General features: G+C 44.3%; 1 protein-coding gene across 1 annotated transcript; it reads left to right on the top strand.

Moving 5' to 3' along the window:
- The first annotated feature begins 7,913 nt into the window (after positions 1 to 7,913).
- Positions 7,914 to 9,768, top strand: LOC110498564 (fatty acid binding protein 1-B.1-like). The gene is made up of 4 exons (XM_021575225.2): positions 7,914 to 8,077; positions 8,779 to 8,951; positions 9,308 to 9,400; positions 9,672 to 9,768. Exons 1-4 carry the CDS (start codon positions 8,011 to 8,013, stop codon positions 9,720 to 9,722), a joined length of 384 nt encoding a protein of 127 aa, XP_021430900.1. The 5' UTR covers positions 7,914 to 8,010; the 3' UTR covers positions 9,723 to 9,768.
- The last annotated feature ends 8,118 nt before the right edge of the window (positions 9,769 to 17,886 follow it).

Here is a 17,886-nt window from a genome sequence, read left to right as displayed (position 1 = left end):
AAAATCACAAATAATATTTTATATTATTAATTTCAAACAAGAGCATTAGCATGATAAGAACTTACTAGTCCAAAACGATATCCTCTCCCGTTCAAAAAATATTCCTCCACAATCGCTAAATGAAGCGTCCTACAACAATCTCTGTCTCACCTTCCCAATCAATTTATTCTAAAGTTGTGTGTACATCTGTATATCTAGACTTAGATTTAGCTTTCCCTGACTTAGTCTTCATAATAATTGATATATAAACAGCTGAATCTGCGCATTCACCAAACAATACGTAAATGCGTAGCTTATTCCGGTATGAAAATTCAATAGTGCATGACTCTCTTTACGCTGGAGCTTACTACATGGGTTGGTCTTGCAACACATAAACATGGCATATTGCCGTTTAGCTCAGCTCATTGGCTATCTACCCAGCTAGATTTCAAGACGATCAGTGGTCATTGGGTTAAAAGACAGTCAATCAACGAAACAGCGGGCAAATCGTCTTCAAATTGGTTTCTTTCAGTCAATACGTCCCGCGAAATGGCCCATCAGGTTTGATTGTGTTACAAACGAACCAGTTGATTGCAGTGAAACCCAACATGACTGGAAAAGGCACGTTCTGTGTGGGTGATTTACCTGGAATGTGTCGTCGAAAATGGAACGAGACGGAATTCACTACACAAGCGGTTCATAAAATGTTTCGTGTTAGGCTATATAAACAGATTTTATCAAACAAAAGATAATTCATTGTGTAACAATCAAAATCAAATCAAATTTTATTTGTCACATACACATGGTTAGCAGATGTTAATGCGAGTGTAGCGAAATGCTTGTGCTTCTAGTTCCGACAATGCAGTAATAACCAACAAGTAATCTAACAAACAATTCCAAAACTACTGTCTTGTACACAATGTAAGGGGATAAATAATATGTACATAAGGATATATGAATGAGTGATGGTACAGAGCAGCATAGGCAAAAAACAGTAGATGGTATCGAGTACAGTATATACATATGAGATGAGTATGTAAACAAAGTGGCATAGTTAAAGTGGCTAGTGATACATGTATTACATAAGGATACAGTCGATGATATAGAGCATTGGAATTGCAAACAGACGAAGATAGACGAAGATAGTCAAAGGTAAACGATTTATTTGATTGTGTCACGAGATTCTTCCTGGGAACGAGAGGCGGACCAAAACGCAGCGTGGTTATTTTTATACATCTTTAATAAAGATGATAACTTGAACAATGTATAATACAAAATAAGAAACGTGAAAAACCGAAACAGCCCTATCTGGTGCAACAAACACAAAGACAGGAACAGACAAACAAGACATCCAACATAGAATGCCCACTCAGATCACACCCTGACCAAACAAAACATAGAACATACAAAGCAAACTATGGTGACAGTACCCCCCCCCCCAAGGTGCGGACTCCGGCCGCAAAACCTGAACCTATTGGGGAGGGTCTGGGTGGGCATCTGTCTGCAGTGGCGGCTCTGGTTGACTGGCGGCACTGGCGGCTCCTGGCTGACTGGCGGCACTGGCGGCTCCTGGCTGACTGGCGGCACTGGCGGCTCCTGGCTGACTGGGGGCACTGGCGGCTCCTGGCTGACTGGCGGCACTGGCGGCTCCTGGCTGACTGGCGGCTCTGGCGGCTCCTTGCAGACTGGCGGCTCTGGCGGCTCCTTGCAGACTGGCGGCTCTGGCGGCTCCTTGCAGACTGGCAGCTCTGATGGCGCTGGGCCGACGGGTAGCTCAGGCGGCGCTGGGCAGACTGGAGACTCCGGCAGCGCTGGAGAGGAGGAAGGCTCTGGCAGCGCTGGACAGGCGGGAGACTCCGGCAGCGCTGGAGAGGAGGAAGGCTCCGGCAGCGCTGGACAGGCGGGACACTCCGGCAGCGCTGGACAGGCGGGAGACTCCGGCAGCGCTGGACAGGCGGGAGGCTCTGGCAGCGCTGGAGAGGAGGAAGGCTCTGGCAGCGCTGGACAGACGAGGCGCACTGTAGGCCTGGTGCGTGGTGCCGGCACTGGTGGTACTGGGCCGAGGACACGCACCTCAGGGCGAGTGTGGGGAGCTGCCACCAGAGGGCTGATGCGTGGAGGTGGTACCAGATAGACCGGACCGTGCGGGCGCACTGGAGCTCTTGAGCACCGAGCCTGCCCAACCTTACCTGCTTGAATGCTCCCGGTCGCCCTGCCAGTGCGGCGAGGTGAAATAGCCCGCACTGGGCTATGCAGGCGAACCGGGGACACCATGCGCAAGGCTGGTGCCATGTAAGGCTTCATGGCACTTGGCTTGATGCTCACTTTAGCCCGGCCGATACGCGGAGCTGGTATGTACCGCACCGGGCTATGCTCCCGCACTGGGGACACCGTGCGCTCCACAGCATAACACGGTGGCTGCCCGGTCTCTCTCGCCCTCCGGTAAGCACAGGAAGTTGGCTCAGGTCTACTACCTGGCTTCGCCATACTTCCTGTGTGCCCCCTCCAACAAATTTTTGGGGCTGCCTCTCAGGCTTCCTTGCCAGCCGTGTTCCCTCGTATCGCCGATTCCTCTCTCCGGCTGCCTCTGCTCTTCTAGCTGCCTCCACCTGTTCCCATGGGAGGCGATCCTTTCCCGCCAGGATCTCCTCCCATGTGTAGCAACCCTTTCTGTCCAAAACGTCATCCCATGTCCATTCCTCCTTGCGCTGCTCTTGCTTCCGCTGCCTGTCACCACACCGCTTGGTCCTGTTGTGGTGGGTGATTCTGTCACGAGATTCTTCCTGGGAAGGAGAGGCGGACCAAAACGCAGCGTGTTTATTTTTATACATCTTTAATAAGAACATACAAAGAACATACAAAGCAAACTATGGTCAGGGTGTGACATATTGCAGTTTGTGATTTTGTTGCGCCTGTGCTGGTTGAAATAGTTGTTTATTATGGGGCTCTATGCTCAGATAATCGCATCGTATTCTTTTGCAGTAAATCCTTTTTAGAATCTGACAACGCAGTTGGATTAGCAAGATTCTAGGCTTTCGATACAGGTGAGACACTTGTATTTTCATGAATGTTTAATATGACTATTTATGTAGTGACCACCGTATGTTGTGGAATTTCAGCCCGCTAGCGGGTTCCGTGCGCAGAGAGGTTAATCAGCAAAAAACATACTATACAAAAACTCCCTACTATAATGCTTCAGATGACAATATTACTCAGAGACTCATGTTTACATCTCAATAAAACAAAACACAGTCTGCATGTTCCTCAAGAAACAACAACTGATGTCCCTGTTACAGATGTCTATGTATCAGGGAAAAAGCTCAAATAACCAAATTCAACCTAGCTAACTTCCCAAAACATATGCAATTGTTTTTTCCTATTGAGGTTGCTTTTCAACATTAACTTCTTCGATATAGATGGCGCTCTTTTAATATTTGGATGAAAAACGTTCCCGTATTAAACAAGATATTTTGTCACGAAAAGATCCTCAACTATGCATATAATTGACAGCTTTGGAAAGAAAACACTCTGACGTTTCCAAAACTGAGTGCCACAGAACTGATGTTACAGGCGAAACCCAGATAAAAATCCAACCAGGAAGTGCCCCATTTTTTGAAAGCCCTGCATGCCCATGACTCCTTATATGGCTGTGGAGGAGCTAGGAGTCAGCTTACGTTTTCCAAGTAACTGTTTCGTCTTTGATTCAGCATTTTAATTACGACTCTATTCCCAATACATTATTCAAACAGATCATTTAGTGAACTGACATCGTCTTGCATCAAAATTCGCTCCGTCCTTATTTTAAATTGAATGTATTAGTCTTTCAATTTGATCCAAACAAACCATTTAAAACGTTCAGTTTATATCTTATACAAATACTAGCGACTATAACTTTCTAGGCAATACAAACAATTAGTTTAATTACAATCAAAAACTCAGATTTTTTAGTTAACGCCTTGGCTGGGAACCGAACCCTGGACTGCAGTTTGCAAGACAGCTATGCTCACCACTATACCACCAACGCTATGTAAATTACCAAGATTCTCTGCAAATAGACCCATTTTACAATTGTCTGTATTTGTAATTCCGGCATCGGGACAACAGAAAATAGCCCTAATTTAAAAGCCCAAGCTTTTCCTCAGCGAGGTTTCTCATTAATCTCACTCTCTTTGTATATGACCCCTTTTTACCCCCCGATTGTCGCCTCTGATCTTCCCCTTAGTGAAATTACAATATTGGTGGTGACGTTTGCAGGGAGTGTTACACTCCCGGGCGAAATGTCCAGTTTCGTTACAATTAAAACATTTAAACTTTTTCTTTTGATTCACCTTATCCACTTTTCTCGACTTTTTTCCTTTTTCTACCTCTATTATCCCCCCCTCGGCTTCAGCAGGCTTCACACATATGGGTGGTGATATTGCAGGTAGCTCCTGCAGCCGTATTCTCACAACCACTATTTCATCGACAAGATTAACTCTGTATTCTTGGTATACTTGAGAAGGATATAGTTTGTTACCTTCACCCCTGCCCAATTGGCTAACTTTTTCATCTGCGGGAGCGGAGGGCAGAACATCTTGGCTCTTTTTGGATTTCCTCCTATTTTCACCCTCAGCTCTCTTTTTTGCTTCTGAAAGCCAAACTCCGGCTGTGTATAACCCCTGTTTATTCTGCTTTTTCACATTTTTTCCACATTCCTTATGTATCTGTTTTATAAGTGATTCCAGCATTTCTACATTTAGACAGCCATCAAAATCATATTTCTTTCTCCATTTTAGACCGAAATCAATGTTTCTTTTGTCTCTCTGTTCCATATAACGCTCGTCTCCCGTTAGTTCAACATTCAATCAAAAATATCTTAAATAATTCCTCCCAAATTCGAGAATAAAGACTATTTGCCTTCGTCCTGTAGACTGGGAAAAGCAATGCCGGTTCGATTCCGTCACCTTCTCTGTCGCCTTTAGATCAATACCGGACTGTTTTTTTTAAACCTCAATCCAGAGGCCAGGTCTTTAAATAACGAGTCCAGATCCGTTCGTGCACGGCTTTCGGCTTTCCCTTCGGACGACAAAGGCAAGTTTGTGGAATCCGCTCGAAGGACCAATTGTTACTGTAATTTAATCATACCAATGTGTTTTCATTAATTTAATTCCCTAATTCTCTATTTCATGAGAATTTGTAAGATTGTTGTTTGCATAAAATAGACGGAGACCAGTCTTATCAATAATAGGTAACAGAATTTATTCTCGGAGCGCGCTGCCACGTTACCACGAGCAACAGTTTATATACAATAACATGACGTCATTTCATTGCTTAAAAAATGAATATCTTGCATGACAACTCCATCCTGGTACTAAAAAGCACAGTATATGACTCTCTCGCTGCCGCAAACATGTAGGTCTCCCTGATGAGCTTATCCAGGATTGCAAAGACATCAAGAGCATCTCTGAGATTGAGGAGACTGGAGACCACTTCAAGGTGACTGTCACCACGGGGACAAAGATCCTCACCAACTCCTTCACCATTGGCCAGGAGACGTCGCTCGAGGCGCCGACCGGGGAGAAGGTCAATGTGGGTGGCGCATGTCACAACACAACCATGAGTTTCATACATGTAGCCTGGGTTTATCCATCTCCCTACATATACAGCCAGTATCTAACTAAACTATAAGTTTAGCTGATGTGGGGTCACTATGGTTAGTTCAGGTCCCAGTGATGTTGTGGGAGGACTGACTTTCGTTGGCAGAATCTCCTCTGCTCTCCAGGGACTGGGCGCACAGTCTCAAAACCAACTCACACACCTGATGCACACTGTCACTTTTTTTTCTACTCCATATATGGCCATCCAACTTGGGCCTGTTAAATTGGTCCTAGTTGACTGTAGTTGGTGACCACTGCTTTCAGATCTAACCATTGACCTCTCCTGTTTCAGTCTGTGGTGATGAGGGAAAGTAACAAGCTGACTACCTTCCTGAATGGGATCGAATATGTCACAGAACTTACAGACGCAAACACCCTTGTCAACGTGAGTCTGGGGCATATGGCTGGGGGTTTCACGAAGCGACAATTTCAGGGTTAATTTATATCATTAACAAAATGGCTAGTCTATGACAGTGCCGTGAACGCAATTCAACAGTTTGCTGCCGCCAATGTTCTAATTACATGCTGACCCCACCGCTCGCGTTCCAAAATGAGTAACACGTACATTTAATCATTGCATCCACACTGCTCGAGCGCCTCAGCAAGCATCTGCGTGGCCAGGTGCTAAAATAGAAATTGGTTCTATTGATGTGCTGCAAGTCTGACCTCTACCATCTCCTCATTGGTTCTTAGGAGCATGTACCCACGTAGGTGATTGAAAGATGAACTTTAAGGTCCACACTCTGGTCAGTCGTAGTAATGTTGTAAAGTTGGTTGTCAACCGCCATATAAAGGAGGCGAGATGATGAGAAACATTCGGTTTTCTGTGGCTTAATTGTCAGAGTAAAGGACCTGGTGCATTTCAGGTAAAATAACAACCCAATGTTTATATACCAGGACAAATTTGCTAAATTGACATAAATATGAAATGCTTTTTGCCCCAAATATAACGGTTTCGGAGTTTGTTTTGATAATTCAACCTGCATGTCCTGATCGCTTCTAGTGTGGGTGAACAAAATCAATGTGAGAACGAGCGCGTCCGTTTTGGTAAGCATAGTGTACTGGCATGGATTTATTGAGTGTAATGATTACAGATGCTTTCTCTTTTCAGACCATGACTCTGTCTGGTATGTCATACAAGAGGACCAGCAAACGAATGTGAAGATCTACTGCACTCTTTGGATTAATAAAATGTGAAAGGCATTGAATGGTCTGGTCTCAGCATTTCATATCAATGAGTAGAACTTCAGGGGAAAATTGAAGTTTGTAATAATGAGGCAAGGTTTGAGTTGGATGAATGTGGTATTCAATAGAATAGCGTAGTTCCGTGAACATTACACTCGGGCCAAAATGGATTTTCTACATTTTAATGTGACTGCTTTATAGCAAATGTGAACCCAGCAGTGTAGAAATTAAGGCTTTGGTAGTTCCATCTAGTCTGTTGCAATATGGGTCAGAATCCTACCACATTGGGTGCATCAGTTTAAAAGCAGATTCCTCAATTTCCAGTTATTTTTGAAAATCAAGTTTCAGGCAATGTTTTTGGGCATTGCTTTCACTAGTTCCACCCCAGTGTAGCTGACAAGGGGCTAAAGGTGCACCATTTGAGGGTGACCGGTTTCCCAGCTACAGTGTGGTTGGAAAAGCTAAGGACCCTGGTACTAAACACCTTCCTCTGAAACTGGATCCCGCACCCAGGTGGTAAGGGTAGGCAACAACACATCTGCCACACTGATCCTTAACACTGGGGCCCCTCCTGTACTCCCTGTTCACCCACGACTGCGTGGTAAAACATGACTCCAACACCAAGTTAAAATTCAACTTGAGAATGTATGTTGGTTCAGCTATATGCCAAACATTTTTGCAAACTCACAATCCTATTGCAGTCTGCTGCCTTACAATTGTACATTGATTCAACTTTTTTATAGTGCATGGAGACAAAATACACCTCTCAACTCAAAGTGCAATGTAGCCTAGTTTAATTTCAACACAGGTGTATAGCGAGATAAAGTCAAGTTGAAATTGAAATGTGTTGATTGATCCATACACTTGTATTACAATGATGAGACTGCTTATCATTTTTCTAAGGAGTCGAGGAGGCCTTGTTTATCAAATCAGATCAATGATCACTCACACCACCAAAGTAGAAGAAGAGAGGATGAGAAGTGGAGTACAATAAAGTTGACCATTGCGATGTAGATTAGTTGCCCTTGGCTGGGAAGCTGACCCTAGATCTGTGCCTACAGGCAAGTAGCAGGGAAGATATGAGGGGAGGGGTTCTCAATTGAAGACACCTTTAGTTAGTTAATGAGTGCAGGGCTGGGGTGGATAGATGGGGGTATAAAGACAAGCAGGGAGCTGTGGCTGACTCTACTGTCACTGTCTTATAGTCACCATGTCTTTCTCAGGAAAATACCAGATGGAGTCACATGACAACTTTGAGTCTTTCATGGAGGCTGTTGGTAAGTCTTGCTGTTGGGTTTGTACATTTGATTAGACTTGGGGTGTTCATTTCAGAAGTTGTAGTCCTTTCAGTAATGATGTTCAATGGTGACTGCGAATGCAATGGTTACTTCTGAGTAGCAAACCCAGGTAGCACATTAGTTTCCTTGGATGTTCTGGGAACAGAATGTGTCTTGATTAATGTTCGTTGTTTTTGTATGGCAAGTTCTTAGTGTTCTGAGAACATGACTGTAACTGTGAGAACCTACAGAACATTATGCTGAAGTACTGACATTCCCACAGGAGAATATTTAAAGTCAGCTGAACAACTTGAGAACATTCCCAATGTAAAATGACTAATGTTCCTAGAACTTTACCTTAAATTAAAATGTTTGAACTTTCAGGAAATATTCTGATCAAATAATGAAATGCCAAGAAATTAACATTTGGCAAATTCCTTTAATGAGAATGTTCCAAAGCCAAGCAACTGTCCTGCACCATTACCAGAATGTGGTATGCAAAATAACCAAGCCCTAAAATGTATGGTCCTCAGAATGTTATGTGCTAGCTGGGAATGCATTCAGATCATTGTGTTGCTGTATTATAGTGCATCAGCGCTTTACTTCAGTAGTAATAATTCAGTGTTCATGTCCCACTTCATTAACTTTTTGTAGTACTAAAAAGCACCGTCTATGACACTCTCGCTGCCGCAAACATGTAGGTCTCCCTGATGAGCTTATCCAGGAGGGCAAAGACGTCAAGAGCATCTCTGAGATTGAGGAGACTGGAGACCACTTCAAGGTGACTGTCACCACGGGGACAAAGATCCTCACCAACTCCTTCACCATTGGCCAGGAGACGGAGCTCGAGTCGCCGACCGGGGAGAAAGTCAATGTGGGTGGCGCATGTCACAACCCAACCATGAGTTTCATACATGTAGCCTGGGTTTATCCATCTCCCTACATATACAGCAAGTATCTAACTAAACTATAAGTTCAGCTGATGTGGGGTTAGTTCAGGTCCCAGTGATGTTGCGGGAGGACTGATTTTCGTTGGCAGAATCTCCTCTGCTCTCCAGGGACTGGGCGCACAGTTACGTCTCAAAACCAACTCACACACCTGATGCACACTGTCACTTTTTTTTCTTCTCCATATATGGCCGTCCAACTTGGGCCTGTTAAATTGGTCCTAGTTGCCTGTAGTTGGTGACCACTGCTTTCAGATCTAACTGTTGACCTCTCCTGTTTCAGTCTGTGGTGATGAGGGAAGGTAACAAGCTGACGGCCATCCTGAATGGGATTGAATATGTCACAGAACTTACAGACGCAAACACCCTCGTCAATGTGAGTCTGGGGCATATGGCTGGGTGTTTCACGAAGCGACAATTTCAGGGTTAATTTATACCATTAACAAAATGGCTAGTCTATGACAGTGCCGTGAACGCAATTCAACAGTTTGCTGCCGCCAATGTTCTAATTACATGCTGACCCCACCGCTCGAGTCGCAAAATAAATGTACGTGTTATTCAATCATTGCACCCACACTGCTCGCGTGCCTCAGCAAGCATCTGCGTGGCATCTGCGTGTAATGATTACAGATGCTTTCTCTTTTCAGACCATGACTCTGTCTGGCATGTCATACAAGAGGACCAGCAAACGAATGTGAAGATCTACTGCAATCTTTGGATGAATAAATTGTGAAAGGCATTGAATGGTCTGGTCTCAGCATTTCATATCAATGAGTAGAACTTCAGGGGAAAATTGAAGTTTGTAATAATGAGGCAAGGTTTGAGTTGGATGAATGTGGTATTCAATAGAATAGCGTAGTTCCGTGAACATTACACTCGGGCCAAAATGGATTTTCTACATTTTAATGTGACTGCTTTATAGCAAATGTGAACCCAGCAGTGTAGAAATTAAGGCTTTGGTAGTTCCATCTAGTCTGTTGCAATATGGGTCAGAATCCTACCACATTGGGTGCATCAGTTTAAAAGCAGATTCCTCAATTTCCAGTTATTTTTGAAAATCAAGTTTCAGGCAATGTTTTTGGACATTGCTTTCACTAGTTCCACCCCAGTGTAGCTGACAAGGTGCACCATTTGAGGGTGACCGGTTTCCCAGCTACAGTGTGGTTGGAAAAGCTAAGGACCCTGGGACTAAACGCCACCCTCCTCAACTGGATCCTGCACTTCCTGACGGGCCGCCCCCAGGTGGTAAGGGTAGGCAACAAGTCTGCCACACTGATCCTTAACACTGGGGCCCCTCCTGTACTCCCTGCCCACGACTGTGTGGTAAAACATGACTCCAACACCAAGTTTGAGGTGCACCACAACACCAGTGGTAGGCCTGGTCACTGACAATGAAGAGACCTGGCAGTGTGGTGCCAGGACAACCTCTCCCTCAATGTGAGCACAACAAAGGAGTTGATCGTTGACTACAGGAAAAGGCGTGCTAAACAAGTCCCCATTAACATCGACAGAACGAGTTTCAAGTTCCTTGGTGTCCACATTACCAACAAACTATCATGGTCCTGTCGTGTCTTTACTATCATTAACTGAAGACTTTGTTCATATGAAAGATTCTCTAAGTTACTCGATTTTAGACTTAATAATTTAATTGTAACTAGGAATTTGTGGCACCAAGGAAAGTATTCAGATTACAAAGTTATAATTTCCCAATATCACCTTTCAGATATTTTCATCTGATCAATAGTCTTCTGATTAATGATTTCTTTATTTTACCTCGCGTTAGTCTAATTCCAAACGTCGTAAATTGTTGCTTATCTGTATGTACCCAGTCTTCACTATGAGTCATCCACACATCAATTGTCCTATAATTTATTAAGTAATTCACAGAAATGCATAAACAAACTTGGTAAATGTGGTTACATGAAATGATAAAATGTGCCCTAGTAGGCTGAACCGGCATGGCGGCTTGTTAGACAAAGGGGAAATGGGGGGTCGACTAAGAAGTCGGAGTTAATTATAACAATTCAAATGCTAATCCTTTACACATGAACGCTCACTCATTCGGGAACAATTGCAATCAATATATATATTTACGCTCAGTGTGTCGTCTTGATCGCTGGTGAAAAGTTTGTCTTTTGTAGAATTGTCCGTCTTTCGTAGAATTGTCTGTCTCTCTGTCTTGGTTAGAGGGGATAGTTCAAAGTGACATTCGTTATAGAATGGATGTTTCGGCGGTTGTCATTCTTCGCGTTCAATGATACTGAATTCCTAGCTGCAGACTAGTAATTAATATCAGACTTATTCTCATTCTGTCGGTATCGATAGTCTAAGAGTTTAACCACGTGGTATGGTTAAAATATTCTACAACCTTTAGCCATCTCGTAATTGAGATAAGCTTGGTCTACAACCTTTGTCCTCCCCTAATGGAGAAAAACATGGTCTGCTGATCGAAAACCCGAGTGTGGGTTTTATTCGGAAGGGCCGAAAAGGGCTGTCCCAGGATGTCTGACCCTAACTGGGCTCAGGGGCGGTCCTCTGATTTAGTTCAAATCAAAAGGGAATTGTATTTTTCTTCATTAAACAGTCCACAATCATATTACACAATAATACAAACAGTATCATACTCACTCATTCAGCTTATACAACAATTAGATGTAAACCTCATATCTGCGGCTATTATATAAACAGCGTTATGGTAATGTGGCCACACCGTCTCTCTTGAGCTTCCCAAGTTGTGACAAACGGACCAGTTCATAGCTGGATTCTTCACCGATCTTTTATAGTAGAAAATGATACTCATTCTACTTAAACATCCTTTACTCCAACTGTCTTCATAATCTAGGCGGGATCATGTCATAAAGATGCATTTTAATCTTGCAGATCATCCTGTGTGAGTTTCATGTCTGGATGTCTGGATGACATATGCCTTACACATGCAGTGTCCCACCTATTTTCCCTACCTGCCAGTGGGGCACCCCTGCATTCATTGTTACCATCCCCAGAGCAGTGTTAGGATGGTATAGTTTACTGTCAAAGTAATATTGAGCCGTTTATACTGTGCAAATATAAACGCAATATGTATTTTCATGTGCTGAAATAAAAGGTCCCAGAAATGTTCTCAAAGTGCACAAATTTGTATACATCCTTGTTAGTGAGCATTTCTCATTGTAATAAGATAATCCATCCACCTGACAGGTGTGGCATATCAGGACAATACAAGGCCACTAAAATGTGCAGTGTTGTCACAATGCCACAGATGTCTCAAGTTGAGGGAGTGTGCAATTGGCATGCTGACTGCAGGACTCTCCACCAGAGTTGTTGCCAGAGAATGAAATGCTCATTTCTCTACCATAAGCCACCTCCAACATCATTTTAGAGAATTTGGCAGTACATCCAAGCGGCCTCACAACCGCAGACCATGTGTTACCACACCAGCCTAGGATTTTGACAGCTGATTGAACAGGAGTATTTATGTCTGTAATAAAATCGGCTATCTAGTCTATAATGAATAAAGTGAGATCTCACCTCGTGGGGCATCAATGATCATGAGGAAGATGAGGGATGAGCCCAGAGCTACACGGCAGGACCTGGTCAATGACCTGAAGAGAGCTGGGACAACAGTCTCAAAGAAAACCATGAGTAACACACTACGCCGTCATGGATTAAAATCCTTCAGCGCACGCAAGGTCCCCTTGCTCAAGCCAAGGCATGTCCAGGCCCGTCTGAAGTTTGCCAATGACCATCTGGATGATCCAGAGGAGGAATGGGAGAAGGTCATGTGGTCTGATGAGACAAAAATAGAGCTTTTACTCCACTCGCCGCGTTTGGAGGAAGAAGAAGGATGAGTATAACCCCAAGATCACCATCCCAACCGTGAAGCATGGAGGTGGAAACATCATTCTTTGGGGATGCTTTTCTGCAAAGGGGACAGGTCGACTGCACCGTATTGAGGGGAGGATGGATGGGGCCATGTATCGCAAGATCTTGGCCAACAACCTCCTTCCCTCAGTAAGAGCATTGAAGATGGGTCGTGGCTGGGTCTTCCAGCATGACAACGACCCGAAACACTAAGGAGTGGCTCCGTAAGAAGCATCTCAATGTCCTGGAGTGGCCTAGCCAGTCTCCAGACCTGAACCCAATAGAAAATCTTTGGAGGGAGCTGAAAGTCTGTATTGCCCAGCGACAGCCCCGAAACCTGTAGGTCTGTATGGAGTAGTGGGCCAAAATCCCTGCAGCAGTGTGTGCAAACCTGGTCAAGAACTACAGGAAACGTATGATCTCTGTAATTGCAAACAAAGGTTTCTGTACCAAACATTTAGTTCTGCTTTTCTGATGTATCAAATACTTATGTCATGCAATAAAATGCAAATTAATTACTTAAAAATCATACTATGTGATTTTCTGGATTTTCTAAATGCTTTGTAAGTAGGAAAACCTGCAAAATCGGCAGTGAATCAAATACTTGTTCTCCCCACTGTATGTCAAATATTGTAGCTAAATTCTTAGCTAGATGGGACCCTGAGCACTCAAATCAAATGAGAGAATCGAAAACAGCAGGTCCGGGACAAGGTGGCATGTCCGGTGATCAGGTCAGGGTTCCATAGCCGCAGGCAGAACAGTTGAAACTGGAGCAGCAGTAAGACCAGGTGGACTGGGGACAGTCAGGAGTCATCAGGCCAGGTCCTCCGGGAGGGGAGGGAGAGAGTATTAGAGGGAGCATACTTAAATCCACACAGAACACCAGAAAAGACAGGAGAATTAACCAGATATAACAAACTAACCCTAGTGGTGTAGGGTGGGGGGGGCTGGCTGAGTATAGCCCACAAATATCTCCTCCACTGCACGAGCCAGAAGGGGCGCAAAACCAAACAGGAAGATCATGTTAGTGACTCAACCCAAACAAGTGACGCACCCCTCATAGGAAAGGCATGAAGAGCACTAGTAAGCCAGTGTCTCAGCCCCCATAATAGTTTCAGAGGCAGAGAATCCTGGTGGAGAGACGGGAGCCGGCCAGGCAGAAGGAGCAAGGGCGGTTTGGCGCTTCAGTGCCTTGCCGTTCACCTTCGCACCCCTGGGCCAGACTACACTCAATCGTAGGACCTACTGAAGAGATGAGTCTAAAGTAAAGACTTAAAGGTCGAGGCCGAGTCTACGTCTCGCATCGATAGGCAGACCATTCCATAAAAATGGAGCTCTATTGGAGAACGACCTGCCTCCAGCTGTTTGCTTAGAAATTCTAGGGACAATAAGGAGACCTGCGTCTTTAGACCGTAGCGTACGTGTAGGTGTGTACGGCAGGACCAAATCGGAGAAATAGGTAGGAGCAAGCCTATGTATTGCTTTGTAGGTTAGCAGTAAAATCTTGATATCAGCCCTAGCCCTAACATGATGCCAGTATAGAGAGGCTAGCACTGGAGTAATTTGATAAAATGTTGGTGTTCTAGTCAAGATTCCAGAAGCCATGTTTAGCACTAACTGAAGTTTATTTAGTGCTTTATCCGGGTAGCTGGAGAGTAGAGCATTTCAGTAGCCTAATCTAGAAGTAACAAAAACTCATTTTTCTACATTATTTTTGGACAAAAGATTACTGATTTTTGCAATGTTACAAAGATGGAAAAAAGTTGTCCTTGAAAAATTATTGATGTGTTTGTCAAAAGAGAGATGAGGGTCCAGAGTAATGCCGAGGTCAAAATCAAATCCAATTTATTTATATAGCCCTTCGTGCATCAGCTGATATCTCAAAGTGCTGTACAGAAACCCAGCCTAAAACCCCAAACAGCAAGCAATACAGGTGTAGAAGCATGGTGGCTAGGAAAAACTCCCTAGAAAGGCCAAAACCTAGGAAGAAACCTAGAGAGGAACCAGGCTATGAGGGGTGGATATTCCTCTTCTGGCGGTGCCGGGTGGAGATTATAACAGAACATGGCCAAGATGTTCAAATGTTCATAAATGACCAGCATGGTCAAATAATAATAATCACAGGCAGAACAGTTGAAACTGGAGCAGCAGAACGGCCAGGTGGACTGGGGACAGCAAGGAGTCATCATGCCAGGTAGTCCTGAGGCAAGATCCTAGGACTCAGGTCCTCCGAGAGAGAGAAAGAAAGAGAGAAAGAGAGAATTAGAGACGGCATACTTAAATTCACACAGGACACCGGATAAGACCGGAGAAGTACTCCAGATATAACAAACTGACCCTAGCCCCCCGACACAAAAACTACTGCAGCATAAATACTGGAGGCTGAGACAGGAGGGAGGGGTCAGGAGACACTGTGGCCCCATCCATTGATTCCCCCCGACAGGGCCAAACAGGAAGGATATAACCCCACCCACTTTGCCAAAGCACAGCCCCCACGCCACTAGAGGGATAGCTTCAACCACCAACTTACCATCCTGAGACAAGGCCGTGTATAGCCCTCAAAGATCTCCGCCACGACACAACCCAAGGGGGGGGGGGGGGGGCAACCCAGACAGGAAGATCACATCAGTGACTCAACCCACTCAAGTGACGCACCCCTCCTAGGGACGGCATGAAAGAGCACCAGTAAGCCAGTGACTCAGCCCCTGTAATAGGGTTAGAGGCAGAGAATCCCAGTGGAAAGAGGGGAACCGGCCAGGCAGAGACAGCAAGGGCGGTTCGTTGCTCCAGAGCCTTTTCGTTCACCTTCACACTCCTGGGACAGACTACACTCAATCATAGGACCCACTGAAGAGATGAGTCTTCAGTGAAGGTTGACTTAAAGGTTGAGACCTAGTTTGCGTCTCTCACATGGGTAGGCAGACCATTCCATAAAAATGGAGCTCTATAGGAGAAAGCCCTGCCTCCAGCTGTTTGCTTAGAAATTCTAGGGACAATTAGGAGGCCTGCGTCTTGTGACCGTAGCTTACGTGTAGGTATGTACGGCAGGACCAAATCAGAGAGATAGGTAGGAGCAAGCCCATGTAATGCTTTGTAGGTTAGCAGTAAAACCTTGAAATCAGCCCTTGCCTTGACAGGAAGCCAGTGTAGGGAGGCTAGCATTGGAGTAATATGATCAAATTTCCTTCACAGTTTCATTTTACACGACTACAACCATCAAGATGAATTGTCAGATCCAACAGAAGATCTCTTTGCTTCTTGGGACCTAGAACAATCATCTCTGTTTTGTCTGAGTTCAAAAGTAAAACATTTGCCGCCATCCACTTCCTAATGTCTGAAACACAGGCTTCCAGGGTAGGACATTTTGGGGCTTCACCATGTTTCATCGAAATGTACAGCTGTGTGTCGTCCGCATAGCAGTGAAAGAGGTAGAATATATAGTGAAAACAATAGTGGTCCTAAAACAGAACCTTGAGGCACACCAAAACATACAATTGATTTGTCAGAGGACAAACCTTCCACAGAGATGAACTGATATCTTTCCGACAGATAAGATCGAAACCAGGCAAGAACTTGTCCGTGTCGACCAATTAGGGTTTCCTATCTCTCCGAAAAATTGTGGTGATCGATGGTGTCAAAATCAGCACTAAGGTCTGGGAGCACGAGGACAGATGCAGAGCCTTGGTCTGACGACATTAAAAAGGTAATTTACCACCATGAGTGCAGTCTCAGTGCTATGATGGGGTCTTAAACCAGACTGAAGTGTTTCATGTACATTATTTGTCTTCAGGAAGGCAGAGAGATGCTGGGCAATATTATTGTTATTATTTCTTTAGAGGAATAGGATATTCGATATCGGCCAGGTCAATGTTTTGCTTTTCCAAGAGAGGCTTTATTACTGCCACTTTTAGAGAGTTTGGTACATATCCAGAGGATAGAGAGCCATCCATTATGCTCAACATAGGAGGGGCAAGCACAGGAAGTAGCTCTTTAAACTACTGAGTTGGAATAGGGGCCAGTACGCAGCTTGAAGGTTTAGAGGACATGACTATTTTCATGTGTCAAGAGATACAGGATTAGAAAACTTGAGTGTCTCCATTGATCCTGGCAGTTCTGTGCAGACTCAGGACAACTGAGCTTTGGAGAAATACGCAGATTCAAAGAGGAGTCCGTAATTTGCTTCCTAATGATCATGATCTTTTCATCGTAGAAGTTCAGGAATTCATCACTGATGAAGTGAAATACATCCTCTCTTGGGGTATGCTGCTTTTTAGTTACCTTTGTGACAGTATCAAAAATAAATTTAGGATTGTTCTTATTCTCCTCAATTAGGTTGGAAGAATAGGATGATCGAGCAGCAGTGAGGGCTCTTTGATATTGCACAGTACTGTCTTTTCCAAGACTTCCAGTTTGGTGGAGAGCCACTTCCGTTCCAATTTTCTGGAAGCTTGCTTCAGGGCTCTGATATTTTCTGTATACCAGGGAGCTAATTTCTTATGACAAGTTTTCTTTTGATTTTTTGAGGTGCGACTGTATCTAGGGTATTACGCTAGGTTAAATTTAGATCCTCAGTTAGGTGGTTAACCGATTTTTGTACTCCGACGTCCTTGGGTAGGTGGAGGGAGTCTGGAAGGGCATTTAGGAATTGTTGGGTTGTCCGAGAATTTATAGCATGGCTTTTGATGATCCTCGGTTGGGGTCTGAGCAGATTATTTGTTGCAATTGCAAACGTAATATGATGGTGGTTCGATAGTCCAGGATTACGAGGAACAACATTTAGATCCACAATATTTATTCCACGGGACAAAACTAGATCCAGGGTACGACTGTGGCAATGAGTAGGCCCGGAGACATGTTGGACAAAACCCACTAAAAAGTGATTGAGTAGGCTGCATAGATTTCATGACTTAAAAGCTCAAAAGACGAAAATGTAGTAGTTTTTTGTTGTCAATAAAAATGTGCTGTCGTAAATATTAGAAATGCCTCCGCCTATGTGGGATATGC

Source organism: Oncorhynchus mykiss, chromosome 19, assembly GCF_013265735.2.
Source record: "Oncorhynchus mykiss isolate Arlee chromosome 19, USDA_OmykA_1.1, whole genome shotgun sequence".
Classification (NCBI taxonomy): Eukaryota; Metazoa; Chordata; class Actinopteri; order Salmoniformes; family Salmonidae; genus Oncorhynchus; species Oncorhynchus mykiss.
Note: the sequence above shows the minus strand (reverse complement) of the source record. Positions and strands in the feature narration are given on the sequence as shown.